This window comes from Oratosquilla oratoria, chromosome 30, assembly GCF_046742065.1.
Source record: "Oratosquilla oratoria isolate Oo_2021 chromosome 30, ASM4674206v1, whole genome shotgun sequence".
NCBI classification, from domain to species: Eukaryota; Metazoa; Arthropoda; class Malacostraca; order Stomatopoda; family Squillidae; genus Oratosquilla; species Oratosquilla oratoria.
The window spans coordinates 7,186,117-7,205,859 of record NC_134806.1 but is presented as its reverse complement, the minus strand read 5'-3'; the positions used below and the strand labels follow the sequence as shown (position 1 = coordinate 7,205,859).

Sequence of the window (19,743 nt, the reverse complement as noted above, 5' to 3'; positions counted from 1 at the left end):
ATTGGAGAAATTACAGCTGTCAATATTGGAGCAGAGAAGGGAAAAAAGCGACCTGTTGACCATCTTCAGAATTATGAAAGGGATGGAAGTTCTTGATAGAGATGACCTATTGAAATGGGACAAGAGAGAAACTAGAGGACACAATAAAAAGCTAAAGAAGGACAATTACAGAAGAGACCTGAAAAAGAACAGTTTCCTGCACAGTGATTGATGTCTGGAACAAACTAAACAGTGAAACAGTGAATGCCAGAACTATACATGAGTTCAAAAATAAATTGGATGTGGAGAGATAGAAAAATGGGTCATAACGAGCATAGCTCCCGTCCTGTAAAATACAACTAGGTAAATACTTAACAGACTTATCCCTCTAAAACTACTACATTCATATTTGTTCACTTTTCCCATATATAGTGTAACTATACATGCATCCCTTCAGTCCATGAGAGTACACACATTAAGCAATCTCACTAGTCTTTCTACTGTAACTACTCCTTGGCTGATACTCTGTGACAACAATCTAATTCAGGAGTCTTACCAACTTTCATAACTTTAACCACTTCCATATGGTGATGCCTATGTAGGCGTTATGAGGAGCAAGTGGGTACGTGATGATGCCGACGTCAGCGTCTTGATTATATTTATTTTAGTCGTACCTACGTAACCTCCATTCTCTCTAAACTGGCTTTATCATATTTTCAATGGTTATCAAAATTCACGGGTGAAAGAGAATGAACGATTGAGCACTGACTTTATTTTTTATAATGCGATTATTATGACGCAACATCGCACGTCGGGCAGCTAATGCTGCCAGATGTGCGATGCGCCCCGGAGTGAAGAGGTTAATGCTCCATATTTGTGTGTGCTAAGGGCATAACTGGAAGTGTGCTGGTCTCACATTCACTTTGTTGTGGGTTTGAATCCTACACTCCCCTCCGATTCCCAGCAGTAACCGTTAATTTTCCCAATAACCAAGTGTATATAGCACAGATGACAGCTTTGGCCACAGCTATGTGCTTCCTGGCATATGTTCCTCACCACCTTCCTTTATATATATCTCCTCTTTTCCTATGCTATTGTTCTCTTTCAAGATAATTTTCCTGGTATCTCTCTGCCACAATCCAAGCCTCCTCTATGTTCATTCAACCCCTAAAATACTCCACCCACCTTCCCTTTACCACCCTCACTTCCATTAGCATCTATCTATACCCTCTACAGGACTCACCCCTCACCTTTATAATTTCCTTACTTTTATTTAAGATTCTCCATCAAATACCTGCCAAACCTTACATTTGTTCTCCTTTTGGACTCTCACCTTGTGTTTTGATTCTGTCCCCATTTCTTCTTTGCAACCAATCTGCAAATGTTCATTTCTCTGCCACCACCTACCTCATCTCATTCCATTATTAGCTGTTTCTCCTTATGCTAACCCTATCCTCTTTATCCCACATGTCATCTTTGGGCACTTCCTCCTTGAAATACCCATTCTTCTCTACCCATTTCTCCTTTATCCCATACTTCTCTCAGCTTTGCCTCATATTCTTTCTCTTTCCTTTTCATCTAATATACTCACCTTCAGCACTTCTCTGCCTCCCTCCCTTTTCATCTCCATTATCAATATCCCTTCTACTAGATAGTAACCTGCTAAACCACTGCCCTCTCCCTTGAATACATTTACCTCCAGAACTCTCCCTGTCCATCACCTTTTCTCAACAACTTCTCTGAGAAGATTCTCCTTTTTTTGGTCCTTCACTGCATGTTCATTTTTTTTTGTCCCGCTTTCTTTTGTTTTTCTATGATCTCTTCAAATTTTAATGTATCTTTTCCTTGAATAGTAGCTCAATATTCCTGATTTTCCATTGCCCCATTCATCTTCATTTGATATGGTCCTGATATAATTCTCCTGCATTTTATCTAACATACCATTTTCATGCTCATCTATATATCTTAGTCAGTTGTTCATATATATGTGAATTCTATATATAATTTGTGTACTTACCTAATTGTACTATACAGGAAAAAGAGCAATGCTTATTAGGTCCCATTTCCTACTCTCCAGTTTATCATACTTTGCCTCAAATTCATGTACAGTTCCAATTTAATCTATATCCTTGACTTTTAATTATCATAATTTTAGATTTGAATTCATGTATTGTTCAGGCTTGGGCTATAGCACCATCAAAGCTATTCCAAGTATTTATGTATCAATACAGAAAAATATATTTCTTCACATCCTTAAGATGTGGTCTTTCTTAATTTGTTCCCACAACCTCACCTCTCCCATATTTTCTGTCAATGCACTCAATCCCCTTTAGTGACCTAAATACTGCAATTATATCACCTCTTTCTCTTCATTATTTCAAAGATGGCAGACCCAGTGCTTTTACTCTTTCCTCATATATGTGTGCGAGAAAAAAAAAAATATATATAGAGAGAGAGATTGAGAAAGGAATAGAGAGACAGTACAGGTATATTTATTCATGAAAATAACTAGGTGCATATGAATCTTTATATCTTTTTATATCTTCCTATCCTTTAATGGTGCGGTAGACAACAAAAGCATACATACTTCGACATACTGGCAGCCATGTGAGAAAGCCTATCACAAATATATGGAGGCTGAAACCCAAAACTTCACGACAGGTAAGAAGTTTTTGTGAATGGCATTTATTTTGGAGGCATACAACAGTTGTAATGGAAAATTTAGTTTTAACAAGTTCAATGAATGCGACATATTATTATCGTCATCATTATTATTATTATAATAATTATCATTCAGTGATGGTGGACTGGTTTATCATTCTGTTTACACCTTTATCAATACCTACAAAATTTCAAATACTGTACATAATTTGGGGACTAGATACATCAGCAATATTCAGTGCATTAATTATTTAATTTTAAAGTCTACATAAAAAAATCAGAAAATTTTCCTATTCCTGGTACCTGATTATTTGCACTAAAATCACTTCAATTCTCATTCTCAACAACTGACAGTAGGATAGTTTTGATTTTTACGCAGCTCCTTACATGGTCACTGCATGAAATATATGTTCAATGATGTTGGAATGTATGGCAACTAAACACATTCATTTGCCCCCCCCCCCCCAAAAAAAAAAAAAAAAAAAAAAAAAAATGTTGCGACTTCTCACTTCACCACCCCTGCATGTTTTAAACACTGTTCTTATGAAATGACAGCCCAATGATTCAAAACACTACTAATAGTGATAGCTTCTTCACTAGCTGTCAGCATTACATCCAGCCCATTTTGTTATAATCTTCCTCTACCCAAACTCTCATTTACCATTGGGTTTAGACTACATAGAATATCTTAGGACATATTTGATGATCTAGTGGAACAACTTTATTTGACCAAAAACCATATTTTCATGAAAATGTGTGCAGATGATATTATCAGTGAATATCTGTACTATAGGTTTATTATATGTGCCTTAAGCATCAATTATTTCAATGCGAGATCAGAAGTGTTGACAAGCACAAATAAACTGTTCCTTATTCATTTTGGACATTATCTTAACGATGGTAGCCTTCAGTAAAATATGTGGGATTGTAGGTGATGTTGATTGGTCTCATTTTTATCAATGTTCCAAACATAGTAGTCCAAGGGACTCAAGTTGCTTATTTTTTGTATCCAGAGTTTAACAACTCATTCAAGCATCTGTCACATTACCTAAGACAAGAATGGGATAGCATGGCTCGAAAAACCATCCCAGTTGCTAGAAACTTGGTGTGTATAACTATAGGGAGATCTGAGGGATCTGCTCACAATCATATGAGCAGAATATGGACTTTTTACTCTAAATATTAGTTAGGCTATTAATATACAGTGTCAGACAAAAATGTAGTTTTACATCTGAAATAGCAACTTTGTGTATTCAAAATTTCCCAATCCAGTCATTTAACACAAACCAACAAATATGTGATACAATGTCACACAGATTTCACTGCATGAGAATAAGAAGGAACACAAGGATATAGAATTTCGTTTGTTTTAAACATTTCTGCTACCTTTACCTTATGCCTACCATACTTTCAACAGGAGCACGAAAGCCACGATGTACAGTTGATGGCTTTTACCATCAAGTTCAGTATGTAGATACCCATGCCTTCTGTGCTGACAAGAATGGTAAACAGATTGAAAACTTCACAGCACCCATCTACCAATCAGATGATATGGACTGCAGTAAGGATAACTTATTTCTTGTCTAAATTTTTCTCATGTCATTCATAGTACACATACTACTACTTCCACATTTTTCCCCTATAATATCATACATCTATACAACAAATAGATCAATAGTGCAAGAACATTTTCTTAAAACAAGCTTTATAGTGTACTCTGAAAGAGACCTTGGAGTTATAATCAGCAAAGACATGACACCGGATAAACATATATACAAAATAGTTGGAGAAACCTTCAACCTATTAAGGTCAATGAAAGTGGTATTTGACTATTTGGATGAAGAAATGATTAAAAAATATTAGTTACATTGATTAGACTAAAACTGGAATACACAGTGACACTATGGACACCCAGTGCTAAAAAGAATATAAGGAAATTAGAAAGAATACAGAGAGCGATGACAAAGTTGGCACCAGCTCTTTCCAAATTAACATACGAACAATGATTATCTAAATTGGAACTACCAACACTGGAGCAGAGAAGAAAAAGAGGTGAACTACTATCTATAGAATCATGAAAGGAATGAAAATCCTTGATAGGAATGATTTACTAAAAAATGACAATGGAAAAACAAGGTCATGAAAAGAAACTCAAAAAAGATAACTATAGAAGAGATCTGAAAATACATACATACATATACCAAGGCTTTTTCCCTCTTTCAAGGGAGGTAGCCAAAAAGAAAAAGGCATACCTGGTGCTCCAGAAAAAATGCCACAACTTGTTTTGGCTGTGAAAATCGTAATTTTTGCTTTACCAATATTTCCTTTTCGGGGCTTGTTAACTACTTAGTGGCAATTTTAACCATGTTTTTGCTTTTTAGAGCAGCTGGAAAATGTTCACTTTAAAGCAGAAGCAAAGAATTGTGCAATTCTGGTACAAGAGATATTCGTACGTGGAGGTTCGTCGTAAATTCCAGAACAAATTTGGACTTCATCATAGCATCAAAACACTGGACAACAAGTAAATCTGGAGGATTGTTAAACACTTCGAAAAGGAGCAAACACTCCACAATAGCAACAAGGGTAGAAGTGGCGCAAAATCAATCCTGACGCCAGAGAAACGCCGGCAAATCAAGGACTCAGTTGTGAGAAGCCCCAAAATGTCCTATCGCAGACGGGCACATGAGCTAAGCCTTTCACCAACCACACTGCTGCGCTCCATGAGGAAAGGAATGATCTGAAGCTCTTCCCCTACAGGATTTCCACTCATCATGTCTTGAAGGATGAGGACAAGACCAGGCGCATTGAAATGTGTGAGTGGTTGGACGAGAAGCTGGAGTGCTCACCTGGGTGGTTGAACAACATCTGGTTCAGTGATGAGGCTCATTATCACCTCAATGGGAAGGTAAACAATCACAATAACGTTTTATGGGGCGAGGAGCCTCCTGAGGAGATGAGTGAGAAACATCTGAAGGGCGCCAAAGTGACTGCATGGATTGCATTCAACCCCAGACATGGTCTTCTTGGACCATACTGGTTTCAGGACGGGCGTGGCAAGACAGTGACAGTCAACAGCGAACGTTACTGTGAAATCATCAACAAGCTCAACACTGAACTAGGTCAAAGGTTCACTGTCCACCAGAAGAGCAGAATGTGGTTTCAGCAAGATGGAGCTACGCCCCATACAGCTCACGATTCTCTCGGCTTGCTGAAAGAGCTTTTCGGATCCCGCGTAATCAGTTTACGCACAACACACGAGTGGGCACCTCATAGCCCTGACCTCAATCCCTTGGACTTTTGGTTGTGGGGAGCGTCTAAGGGAGAGGTGTATGCAAACAAGCCAACCACCCTTGACCACCACTCCATCTGTTTTGTGGACACAAGTGCCACAACCAAAATTCTCCTCCCTACCACAGATAACACAACAGAAACCCAATCCATTCATATCCGCACAGGCAACAATTCAACACTGATAATAGTTAACATGTACATTCCCCCCCAATCATCCCCCACAGTTCCAAACACCTTCAGACCTCAACTTAGCCAACTAACCTCAATCCCCAACCTGATCATGGGTGGTGACTTCAACGCCAAGTCGTCTGCCTGGTATGTCGACAACCCTGACACAGACAGAGGGCTTGATATACAGACTCAATTCGACTCATTGACTATCATGAACAACACGCATAATCATACACATATCCCATACCAAGCCCTCTACACTCCCTCCTCTCCTGATATCACCTTTTGCTCCCCCTGCCTAACCCCAACAACATCATGGAGAGTGGTCGGAGCCCTTGGCTCTGACCACCTTCCAATCATCATCACCACCAAAACAAGATGCACCCCAGCTGGCCACAGACACACTTACACCAATTACAAGAGAGCTAACTGGGAAGCCTTTACTGAAGAGACAGAACAACATTTTGAAACACTTAACAGTACACCAATCACAAACATAAACAATGCTGTGCACGCTTTTAATACAATCATACAAAACGCAGACAAGAGATACATCCCTAGAGGCAACAGAAAATCACACAACCCCAACTTCACACCAGAAATCCAAGGCCTCATCAGACAACGTGACACACTTAAACACGATACCCCCACACCTATCCCTCAAAACATAGCAGACCAAATACAAACACTAAACACTGCGATTGCCAATAAAATACATGAACAAAAAACACAAAATTGGCAAAACTTTATCAATACACTTGATCACAAAACAAACACCAGCAAATTGTACAAAACACTCAACAGCATCACACTATCCAACACTAACACTACACGCTCTCACGCAGCAATAATCACAACAACAGATAATCTACCCTCAAACAGACAACAAGCAAACGCACTCATACGTCATTTTGCACAGACGAGCCATCTTACATCTCACCCTGACGACCGACGCACCATTCGACGTAAGAAAGACTTCCCCACAGACTCAGACTATACACCCTTCATAGACAGTCAGACAAAACTCACAATGCATAATCTCAAGCACTCATCTGCCTGTGGCCCTGATAACATAAGCAACATCCACCTAAAACACATTGGACCACAAGGTATACACGCACTCACAAACATTGCAAACTACAGCTATTCACCCAACACTATACCCGACATCTGGAAGCATGGTAAAATAATCACCATTCCAAAACCGAACAAAGACCCAACAATCCCAACATCGCACCGCCCAATCACACTTCTCTGCACCCCCTCTAAAATCATTGAACGCCTAATACTTAAACTTGTCACACCATATATTCCCCTTGCTGACTCACAACACGGTTTTAGGCCACTACACTCCACAAACACTCTTCTGACAAACCTCACACAAAGAATTTTAGATGGCATCAATTCAGATAGGCCCCACCACAGAACACTTCTTATAACATTGGACATTAGTAAAGCTTTTGATGCTATCCCCCGCCACAACCTAACAAATAAAATATATAACACAGACATGCACAATAACACCAAAAGATGGCTGGCCAATTATCTGGCAGGCAGGAATGCTCATGTGTCATATAATGGCCAATCATCGCACATCAGAAACATTAAGAACGGAGTACCACAGGGCTCAGTTCTATCCCCCACATTATTTAATCTATACATGCATGACTTACCCACAACAGACACCTCAGAAATACAAATCTCTTCCTACGCAGACGACATAACAATCACATGCACACATCGTAACACAGACAAAGCTGCAGAAATAATCCAGCCTTACCTTGACACACTCAACACATGGTTCATCACAAACAGACTCAAAATAGCTCCAACCAAATCTACAGCAACACTTCTCACCAACTGGACAAAAGAACACAAATACATACCTCATCTCTACATCAACAACACTCTAATACCACACACAAACACACCGAAAATTCTTGGTGTAACATACGATACATCCATGTCTTTCAAACAACACCTCACAAACATAAAGAACAAATGCACACCTAGACTTAACGCACTTAAGTCAATCACTGGAACAACATTTGGACAAAACAAAGAAACTAATATAACAATATACAAACAATGCATACGCTCAGTGATGAATTATGCGAGTCCTGCATGGGCTCCTAATCTCAGTGAGACACACCATAACACCCTTCAAATCATACAAAACAAAGCCCTAAAAACAATTACAGGCTGCACAAATACAACACCTACAGACCATTTACACCATGAAACAAAAGTCCTCAAAGTCAAGGACCACCTCGACATGAGAGGCACACAAACACTTGCTGCAGCCACCACAAACACATCACACCCGCTACACTACATAACAGAACACCCACACACACCAAGAAACATTAAAACTACACCCAAAGACCTTTATTACGCAGATACTCTCTTCTCTTCCTCCACAACCACCAAATACCAGCCTCCGGAAACATATTCATAATCATATCACTCACCGCTCCATTAACACACTGAAAGACAACACACTGCTGCATGCCAGACCCCCTGATATCCACCCTTCTGAATCCTCTCTCCCACGAAAGGACAGAGTCCACTTGGCCAGACTGCGATGCGGTCACCACCCAGCACTTCTAAGCTACCAGAAGAGGCTGGACGACCGTGTTGTGAACAGCTGCCCAGGATGTAACACTTCACCCCATACCATACAACACATAATGGAAGACTGCATTATACACAATCATGCACGCAAACAACACAACATACACTCTATAAAGGATTTGTGGGAAAACCCAGTTTCGGCTGTGGCCTTCCTTGGGGAGACGGGACTGCTCGGACAGACAGTCTAGGGAACGACAACAACAACAACAACAACCACCCTTGACCAGTTAAAGCAGAATGTCGAAGCTTATGCAGCCAATGTGACGGCGGAGATATGCTGCAAAATCGCGGAGAATTTCTGCCTCCGGATCAAACCATGTTTTAATTGACGTGGTGCTCACACCGGGCACGTGCACTTCAAGAAGTTTGCTCGAGTGCTGAACAAATTGCCATCATATTAGCTTTTCAGAATGCTAAAGTTTGTTCTTGCATCTCTGTTCGTTCTTAAATAAACTGAGATAAAATCTGTGGCATTTATTCTGGAGCACCCTATAAAATCATTCCCACCCATTCCATCCCTAAATACACTCCACTCCCCTCCACCCTCCCTCCCATCTTAGCACCTCCTGGATGACAGGTCATCCCTGCACCTTGTCCACTGCCCTGGGTCAGAGGCAGTGTCGCAATTCACAGCACGTCCACAGCAAGGCTGCTTCATTAAATCGGCGACCCTCCCTCTCCATCCCCCCCCCATGCATAAAAGAAGACGGGGAGAAATCCCTTCAGGCTGCGTCAAATTTTGCTCACACATACTACCTCGCCCCCCATCATGGATCACAACATCATCCATATACAACCATTCTCCATTCACCCCTGTCTTCTGTCCTCTCCCATCCTTCCTCAACAGACATTCCCCTCTTCCCCAAAGCCCCCTTCACCCCATCCATCCATCTCATCCTAGGATGTCCCCTCATGTTCACTCCCTCCACATCTGCCTTCCATACTTCTTTTACTAGTCTTTCTTCACTCATTCTTTCCATGTGTCCAAACCATCCTAATACTCTTTCATCAACCCTATCTCCCAACTCCCTTTCCACCCCTGTTCTCCTCCTCACCGCCTAATTTCTCTATCTAGCCTAGTAACCCCCATCATACTTCTCAGACACTTCATCTCAAACACATTCAAACTCCTTCTCTCTTCCTCTCTTATGTTCCATGTTTCTGCTCCATACAGTGCTGTTGGCACAATTACTCCTTCATACAGTCTCCTCTTAGCATCCATTCCCAAATGTCTATTCCTCATTACCCTTTTTAATCCACCAAGGCATTTACTCGCTTCTCTCAATCTACATTCTACCTCCATTTCCACTCCACCTTTACCTGCCACATTTGCACCCAAGTATCTAAAACCACTTCCTCCAGTCACTCTCCCTTAATGCTCACTTCCAGTCTGCTACCACTTTCACCCCTTGAACATCTCATCACCTAACTTTTACCCACATTTATCTTCAGCTTTCTTCTTTCACACACTCTCCCAAACTTCCTCAATCCCTCCTCCGATCCTGCCACAAGCGCAGTGTTGTCCGCAAACAACAGCTGGCTCACCTCCAACTTTTCTCCATTTTCTTTAACCATCTCCAATCCCTGACCCACCACCCTTGCATTTACCTCTTGCACCACCCAATCCATGTACAAGTTGAACAGCCAGGGCGACATAACACATCCCTGATGAAGTCCCACCTTTACCTTGAAACACTCAACCTCTCCATTTCTTATCCTGACACATGCTCTACTATTCCCTTAAAAACTCTTGACAGCTCCTAAAAGCTTTCCTCCTATCCTGTATATCCGCAAAACCTCCCATAGTGCCTTCCTGTCTACCCTATCATAAGCCTTTTCCAGATCCATAAAAGCCAAAAAAACATCCTTCCCCTTTCCTATAGCTTTCTCACATATCTGTCTTACCACAAAAATCTGATCTACACAACCTCTACCTGTCCTAAATCCACACTGTTCCTCACCAATTACTCCTTCTGTTCCTCTCCTAACCCTCTCAATCAAGATCCTCCCATAAGCCTTCCCAACTACACTTAACAAGCTAATCCCTCTGAAACTACTACATTCACACTTGTCCCCTTTTCCCTTGTAAAGTGGAACTATACAGGCACTCCTCCAGTCCTCCGGCACTCTACCCTATCTCCAGCAAACATCAAATAACCTCACCAGCCAGTCCACCATCACTGTACCTCCTTTTTTTAGACATTCTGCACGGTATCCATCCAGATCAGGTGCCTTACCTGCTTTCATCATCTTAACAACAGCCTTCACTTCATCCTTCCTTATTTCTCCTCCATTTTCCTCACTCATCACGGTAATTTTCTTAGCATTTCCCACTGCAACTATCTTTTCCTCCCTATCCTCCTTCACATTAAGCAACTCCCTAAAATACTCTGCCCATCTTCCCCTTACTGCTTTCTCTTCCATTATCATCTCTCCATCTACACCTTTTACCTTTTCCTCTCTACTTGATTTGCCTCCTCTTCCTCTCGTAATATCTTTCCAAAACATCTTTTTATTACTTTCAAAATTTTCTGTCATACTATTACCCCATTTCACATCTGCTCTCCTCTTTGCCTCCTTTACCTTGTGCTTTACTTCTCTTTTCTTTTCTTTGTACCTCTCATATGACTCCCTCGTCCTATTTTGTAACCAATCTGTGAAAGGTCGCTTCTTCCCTTCTACAACCTTCTTTGTTTCCTCATCCTACCATTCACTACCCTTCCTTCTGTTTCCTCCTGTCCTTCTTGTTCCACACACCATCTTTGCACACTTTGTGCTGGATATCTGGAATAACTTAGATAAAGAAACAGTGGGTGCAAATACTATTCAACATTTTAAGAAAAACCTTGATGCTGAAAGATACAAAGATGGGTCACCACGAGCATTGCTCCCTTCCCGTATAATACTAAATACTGTGTATTGTTGCCAGCAGTCCACCAGCAATCCTATGTTTGAGGCCCATGGCACACTGATTTTAAAGATCATAATAGGACTATGAAGTATGATGGATGTGGGTTAGGAGAGTGTGGGTGTAAATATGGAATTATGATTTATTGGAACTGCTTAGGTGTTAGGATGTTATGTAAAGTATAATTAATACATGGGGGATATACAGTAGTTTGTAATGAAGGTTTGTTTCATGAGAGAGAGTGGAGAGATCAGGGTATTAAGTTGGTTTCCATAAATGAGATGTATTTGTATTTATATTTTGTTACTGACTATTCACAAGTGCTTTAATCCTTGAGGGTAATATAGTGCTGATGCTGAAGATCATAATGGGGGCTATGGAGTAAGGTGGTAGGGGTGGGTTGGTTAGAAGCATGTGGGGGTAAATATGGAAGTGTGACATCTTTAAACTACAGTAGCATTGGTGTTATGTTTGAAGGTGTGTATGGTATAAGGGATTATATTTTGGAAAAGAAGTTGGCCATTGAAGGAAAATGTTAAGAGAAGATAGAGGTATTGGTGATGATATCCTAAAATAAGACATAATGAAATAGTTGCTTGAGAAGGAAGAAGAATAAGGAGGAGGCTGCTATGAGGGGTTGAGTAGGTAGGATATTCAAGTAAAATGTGGGCTATAATAGGAGTACAACAAGAGCAGAAGGAGGGTTGTCATGAGACATGAGAAGCCATGGGTGATACAAGAATGTCCTGTTCTAGCATGTCACTGCTGTCTCAAAGCATTTATATATTGGTAATAATTGGGCCATGGGCAAACATGAGGCTTGATAGTCTATAGCTGGTTTGTCAGGAATTCATTCCAGCATTTTTGCCATGCGTTTTATCGCATGGACAGGAAAAGGTGGAAATCTTGTCTAAGCAGAAAGGGGTCGATGCTGCACCCCAAGCTACCTTGTTGGTTCATTTGGTGCTGGGATGTTTAGAGTATTAGGATGGTTTGGACACATGGAAAGAATGAGTGAAGAAAGATTAGTGAAAGAAGTGTGGAAGGCAGAGGTGGAAGGAGTGAATATGAGGGGGCATCCTAGGATGAGATGGATGGATGGGGTGAAAGGGGCATTACAAAAGAGAGGAATGTCTCTGGAGGAAAGACAGGAGAGGACAGAAGATAGGGGTGAATGGAGAGGGGTTATGTATAGATGAGGCTGTGATGCATGAGGAGGAGTGGGTGGGGGATGGGGGGTGAGGAAGTATGTATGAGAAAAAATTTGACACAGCCTGAAGGGATTTCTCCCCGTCTTCTCCTTTTACAAAGGTTTACAAAGGCGGAGCATACCGACAGGAGACCTTTTGGTCCATATCTAGGTCGGATGTGAAAAAAATCATAATAAAATATTAAATAAAAACTATAATAATGTAAATAACAAATAAAATACATAAATAAATGGATAGGTATAGTTAGATAATAAACAAACAGGTAAATAGTAAATAATAATGAATTGACATATACATACATACATATACCAAGGCTTTTTCCCCCTTCCAAGGGAGGTAGCCAAAAAGGGAAAGGCATAAAAACACTCCCACCCATTTCATCCCTAGATACACTCCACACCCCTCCCACCCTCCCTCTCATCTGAGCACCTCCTGGATGACGGGTCATTCCTGCACCCTGCCCACCGCCCTGGGTCAGAAGCAGTGTCGCAAGACACAGTACATCCACAGCAAGGCCGCTTCATTTAATCGGCGACCCCCCCTCTCCGTCCCCCTCTGCATATAAGGCGAGGACGGGGAGAAATCCCTTCGGGCTGCGTCAATTGACATATAACTAATAATAAATGAAAATCAAAACAAATGATAAAAAAACAAATAATATGAAATAAATCATAATTACAGCATCTTTCCTTAGGTGTTTATCTAAATGATTTTTAAAGCTTCGACCTGAACTACATTGCACTACCTGTGCAGGAAGTTTATTCCCTTCAATAACTACACGGTTGGCAAGGTTGTTTCTACCTACTTCCAAATTGAATCTATTTCTGCACAGTTTGAGACCATTGTTTCTTGTCTGATTCTCATTCAATGTGAAAATTTTGTCACTTTTGATGTTGTCAATTTCCTTTAAGATCTTAAAGACCTGTATCAAGTCACCTCTGAGTCTGCGCTTTCTTAGGGAAAACAGATTCATATGTTTTAGTTGATTTTCGTATGATTTCTTTTTGATATTTGGTATCAGTTTTGTGGCTCGCAGTTGTACTTTTTCCAGTCTGTCAATGTCTTTAATGAGATTCGGTGACCATACGGAAACAGCATATTCCAAATGTGGACGAACTAACGTTTTATATAGCTTGTTATTGAGTGATGGACTTTTGAAGTCAAAAGATCGCACAATCAGTCCTAGAATCTTATTTGCTTCCTCAGAGGTTGAAATACACTGCTTGGATGATTTGAGATCGTTACTGATAATTACGCCGAGATCTTTTTCACTATCCACTTTTACTAACGAATTTCCAAATAACTTGTAATCGTACTTACTGTTATTTTTACCTATGTGCATTACCTTGCATTTACTTGTGCTAAATTTCATTAGCCACTTTTCAGACCATTGCTGTAATTCATCTAAATCTTCTTGAATATCTAATTGGTTTGAGTGATCATTTGTCACTCCGCACAGTTTTGTGCTAAATTTCATTAGCCACTTTTCAGACCATTGCTGTAATTCATCTAAATCTTCTTGAATATCTAATTGGTTTGAGTGATCATTTGCCACTCCGCACAGTTTTGTATCATCAGCAAATTTGGAAACAGCAGATTTTAGTCCATGGTCTATATCATTTATATATACTATGAATAGAAGTGGCCCAAGAATGGAACCCTGAGGAACTCCACTTGTAACATTTTTCCATCTAGAAGTTTTTCCATTTAAAACAACTCTCTGTTTTCGACCATTCAACCAATTACTAGTCCAACACAACACAATCACTTAACACTATTCGGAGATATAAATTTCACAGGTATTCGCTAGCTGGTGTCTGTGCAGAAAAACGAGCTCTCTAGCTGAGGTCACGAGCAAACTGCACATGAGGGGACAGAGGGGGGGGGGTCGCCGAAGTTATGAAGCGGCCTTGCTGTGGATGTGCTGTGTCTTGCGACACTGCTTCTGACCCAGGGCAGTGGAGAGGATGCAGGGATGACCCGTCATCCAGGAGATGCCAAGATAAGAGGGAGGGAGGAGGGCGGAGGGGAGTGGAATATATAGGAAATGGAATGGGTGGGAGTGGTTTCTATGCCTTTTTCTTTTTGGCTACCCCCCATGTAGGGGGAAAAAGCCTTTGGTATATGTATGTTTAAATGGGGTATCCATTTTCTGAATATAAACTCTTCACTGGGGTTCTGCCGAAAACACCTGTGCTAAGGTGTCAGCCAAGAAAGTGTATATGGTCTAGCACTCAAAGAGCTGTGGGTGAGGCAGAGGAGTAAGCTTGGCATCTGTAACCCATCTTGCTTTGTACAAGGTCTTAAATGTTTCTATATAAGGGGATAGAGGGGGGGGGGTCACCAATTAAATGAAGCAGCCTCACTGTGGATGTGCTGTGTCTTGCTCCATGTTTCAGATCTAGGGCATTGGGCAAGATGCAGGGATGACCCTTTTCCAGGAGCCAAGATAAGAGGGAGGGGTGGTGAATGGGAGTGGGGTGGGTGGGGATGGAATGGGTGTAAGTGGAATTATGCCTTTTGACTTTGGCTATCTCCCCTGTAAGGGGGAAGAAGCTCTTGGTAATGTACGAGGAATTTTTAGAATGGAAAGACATATTAAACTTGTGTGGAACAACAATTTGAGGCCACAGATTTGAATGCAGAAAGTTTTTAGATGTTTTAGGTGAGATCCAAGAAATGAGAGTTGAGGATCAGACCTAGAGATCAAATTCAATCATGACAGAGGTATCTTTGCAGCTGTGATGCATGGAGAAATGTATAACTGGTTTTAAGGTGAAAAATATAAAAATCTTCAACCCATTAGATTACAGAAGATACAGTTCACTGGAGAAAGTGGTCAATATATACAGGGCAGGTTATGCATGGAGAAATGTATAATAACTGGTTTTAAGGTGAAAAAATAAAACTCTTCAACCCATTAGATTACAGAAGATACAGTTCACTGGAGAAAGTGGTCAATATGTACAGGGTAGGTTATTGATTATACTGTATATTTTGGGGTAAATATACAGTATAATCAATAACTATAGTAAAGTTAAAGATGCTGAGGACACTTTATTTTGATTCCAGGTTAGTCTTCAGAGACAGGAATGTGGATTTGTAGTTTATATGGTTAGGTTAAAGGCTAATAATAATGTTTTTGCCATAGTCTGCCTTTTGAGGTGCTGAGGAAATGAGGTGATTATTGATTGGAAGATGAAAGTGGTTAGTTTGAAATTTTCCAGATTATATGTCATATTTTGGAGATGGTGGTCTGAAAAGTGATTGGTATGTAGGTTTGCCATGAGGATCAACATTCACCCACTCTCTATCTTGTGCAAGATAATCTTGGGAGTTTGCAACCATGAGGACAGAATGCTTTTAGTTGTAAGTCCATGTGAGTCTAATGACGTGGATCAGGCCCAGAAATTGGGTTTGTTTTTACTATTTGGAGTATGATTTTTTTTATTTGTATTGATGAAATATCTTTGCAGCAATGTCATCAACAGAAGTGCATGGTGACTGATTTTTAAAGGTGAAAAATTTCATTCTAATAGTCTTCTGCCCATTGGTGCACTTGGGTTATGGCTTTTTGCAGAAGGCAGTTGGTGGGTTCTGCTGCAGAAAAGAGCTAGGTTGTTGACATACACTGGCAGTTATTTTAGGTGAAGGTATTTCTCTTGTAATGTCATCAGCAGGCTCAGTGAAAAGAAGAATACTGAGGATATTTTCTTGAGGGTCTCCTTCTTGGTTGGTATGTACACATGACTGGACTCTAGGTGTTTGGAGAAATACACTGTATTAAAATCAAATTCACTCTGCCTCTCTTCTTTCAGACTGTGCTCATCATCGAAAGCTTCTGGAAGATGCAAAACTGAGTACAAAGCCTCACTGCTGCCCAAATGGAAATTACTTTCCCTGGCAAACAAGAGGACTGCTTGGCTACTGTGTAGATAATAATGGGAACCAAAATGGTCAAGCAGAAGCTTTAACAAATGTGGAAAACTTGCACTGCTACTCAAAAAATCCATGTGCCAAGTAACATTGATGGGTACTTGCATGTGGTGGTCCTGCAAAATGGACAGCAAAGCTGTTCATTTTTAAGAGCCATTAACCTTCTCACCTCCATCAGGAGGTGAAGAACTCATGCACTAACACCCAATCTCCAGTCTGGACCCATGATCTATCAACTTCAGCTATATTTCTTACACTTTATCACACATGAAAAGCTGACAATTGGCAACTGCTGTCCTCTCCCTACAACTTTCTGCCAGTGACAAAGAAACAAATACCTGTTAAGTCTTATGTTTCTTTGCGTAAGTCTTTTCAAGTCTTATGGCGTAAGTTAAAACTGTTACGCCTTTTCTATGCTTGCGATGTGTTTTTTTATGTGTTTCAATGTACCTCATTGATGGTCTTTGTACTACTGTTGTTGTACACAATGTAAACACATGTCATAGTATGAGCACCACACAATGAAAAACTACTGTTTACAAGAACTTTTGTAAACAGTACTGTTTTTCATTATGTGGTGTTCATACTGTGTGTTTACACTGTTTTCATTCTGCATTTATTTTGAAACAAGTAAATATTGAATGACAAAAAAATATTATCTTCTTATGGTTATTACTGTTTTATACACAAACTTATAGTCTCTAACACAAAATCTTACAGCAAGACACCACAGTAGCTTGACAGGTATGGAAACAGTTATATGAATTTCTTTGCAGACGATGCAAAATTAATTGTATCTCTGTTAAAATATTTTGTTTTTAAAGTATTTCAGGAGCGTCAATATATGCATGTTGTCACTATGACGACATGCATATATAACAGGGGAACTGATGTTCATTATCAAAACAGGATGCAGCTGCAATCTGTAATATTACCCTTAATGATGTTCCACAATAGAAGAGCTCCAAAATATTTGTGCCTAATAACCTTGCCGATTATTCCCAACTTCACCTACTGTGTATTTACCTAGCTGTATTGTACAGGAAGGGGAGCTATGCATGTGGTGACCTGTCTTTGTATCTCACAACATCTAGTTTGTTCTTAAATTCATGTATGGTGTTTACACACAATATTGTTTTGTCCAATTTATGGAAAACTTTTTTTCTTCAGATCTCTTCTATAACTGTTCTTTATGAGTTTCTATTCATGTCCCCTTGTTTTCCTTCTATCCCAATTTAGTAAGTCTTCTCTGTCAAGGACTTCCATGCCTTTCACGATTCTGTAAATGGCCAATAGATCTCTTTCCCTTTTTTGTTCCGGGGTTGGTAGTTCCATTTTAGACAGTCTTTGCTCATATGTCAATTTTGAAAGTGTTGGGGCCATCTTTGTCATTGCTCTTTGGATTCTTTCTATTTTCCTTATATTCCTTTTTGTACTGGGTGTCCATAGTGTTGCAGTGTACTCCAATCTTAGTCTTATCAATGTGACTAGTATTTTCTTTACCATTACCTCATCCATCCAAGAAATTATGTGTGTGTGTGCGCATGTGCATAAATTTTGTTTATCTGCTTGTTTCAGGACATGTCTTTGGTGATGATTACTCCTAGGCCCTTTTTGGAACCAACTTTCTTTACTTCCTTTGCATCAATTTTATATTGTCCCCTATATTCCTTTTTACTTTTTTCAAATTCCATTATACTACATTTCTTCATGATGAAGTCCACTTCCCACTTCTGGCTCCATTCCCAGACCTTGTCCAGAGCTCTCTGTATTGATTCACAATCTTTTTCTGTACTCACTTTCTTTAGTAGCTTTGCATCATCTGCAAAGAAGTTCATGTAACATTCTACAGCTTCATCCATGTCGTTTACATATATATACCAAGGCTTTTCCCCCTTACAAGGGAGGTAGCCAAAAAGAACATACATATACCAAAGGCTTTTTCCCCCTAACATGGGGGGGAGGGTAGCCAAAAAGAAAAAGGCATAGAAATCACTCCCACCCATTTCATTTCCCATACATTCCACTCCCCTCCACCTTCCTTCCTATCTTGGCACCTCCTGGATGACGGGTCATCCCTGCATCCTGTCCACTGCCCTGGGTCAGAAGCAGTGTCGCAAGACACAGCATATCCACAGCAAGGCCGCTTCATAAATTCGGTGACCCACCCTCTCCGTCCCCTCATGCAGGAAAGGAGAAGATGGGGAGAAATCCCTTCGGGCTGCATAAAATTTTCTCATACACACTTCCTCACCCCCCATCCCCCACCCACTCCCCCTCATGCATCACAGCCTCATCTATACACAATCCTTCTCCATTCACCCCTATCTTCTGTCCTCTCCTGTCCTTCCTCTCTTTTGTAAAGCCCCTTTCACCCTATCCATCCATCTCAGACAAGGACGCCCCCTCATATTCACTCCTTCCACACTTCTTTTACTAGTCTTTCTTCACTCATTCTTTCCATGTGTCCAAACCATCCTAATACTCTTTCATCAACCCTATCTCCCAGCTCCCTTTCCACCCCAGTTTTCCTCCTCACCTCCTCATTTCTCACTCTATCTAGCCTAGTAACCCCTATCATACTTTTCAGACATTTCATCTCAAACACATTCAAACTCCTTCTCTCTTCCTCTCTCATGTTCCATGTTTCTGCCCCATACATTGCTGTTGGCACAATCACTCCTTCATATAACCTCCTCTTAGCATCCATTCCCAGATGTCTATTTCTCATTACCCTTTTTAATCTACCAAGACATCTACTCACTTCTCTCAATCTACATTCTACCTCCACCCCCCACTCCTCCCTTTCCTGTCACATTTGCACCCTAGTATCTGAAACTATCCACTTCCTCCAGTTTCTCACCCTTAACCCATTAAACTCCGATGACAAGATGTCTTGTTATTTGGTCAAATAAAACAAAAAATCATAAAACACCAAAATGTTTGATCAAA

General features: G+C 40.4%; 1 protein-coding gene across 2 annotated transcripts in view; it reads left to right on the top strand.

The window, feature by feature from the left end:
* Nucleotides 1-17,814, top strand: part of LOC143041002 (uncharacterized) — an 82,945-nt gene extending 65,131 nt beyond the window's left edge. For both annotated transcript variants that reach the window (XM_076212525.1, XM_076212526.1), the window contains exons 8-10: nt 2,548-2,640; nt 4,058-4,201; nt 16,674-17,814. In XM_076212525.1, coding sequence (XP_076068640.1) covers nt 2,548-2,640; nt 4,058-4,201; nt 16,674-16,879 — 443 coding nt within the window. In that variant the 3' untranslated portion in view covers nt 16,880-17,814. The remainder of the gene's footprint in view (nt 1-2,547; nt 2,641-4,057; nt 4,202-16,673) is intronic.
* The last annotated feature ends 1,929 nt before the right edge of the window (nt 17,815-19,743 follow it).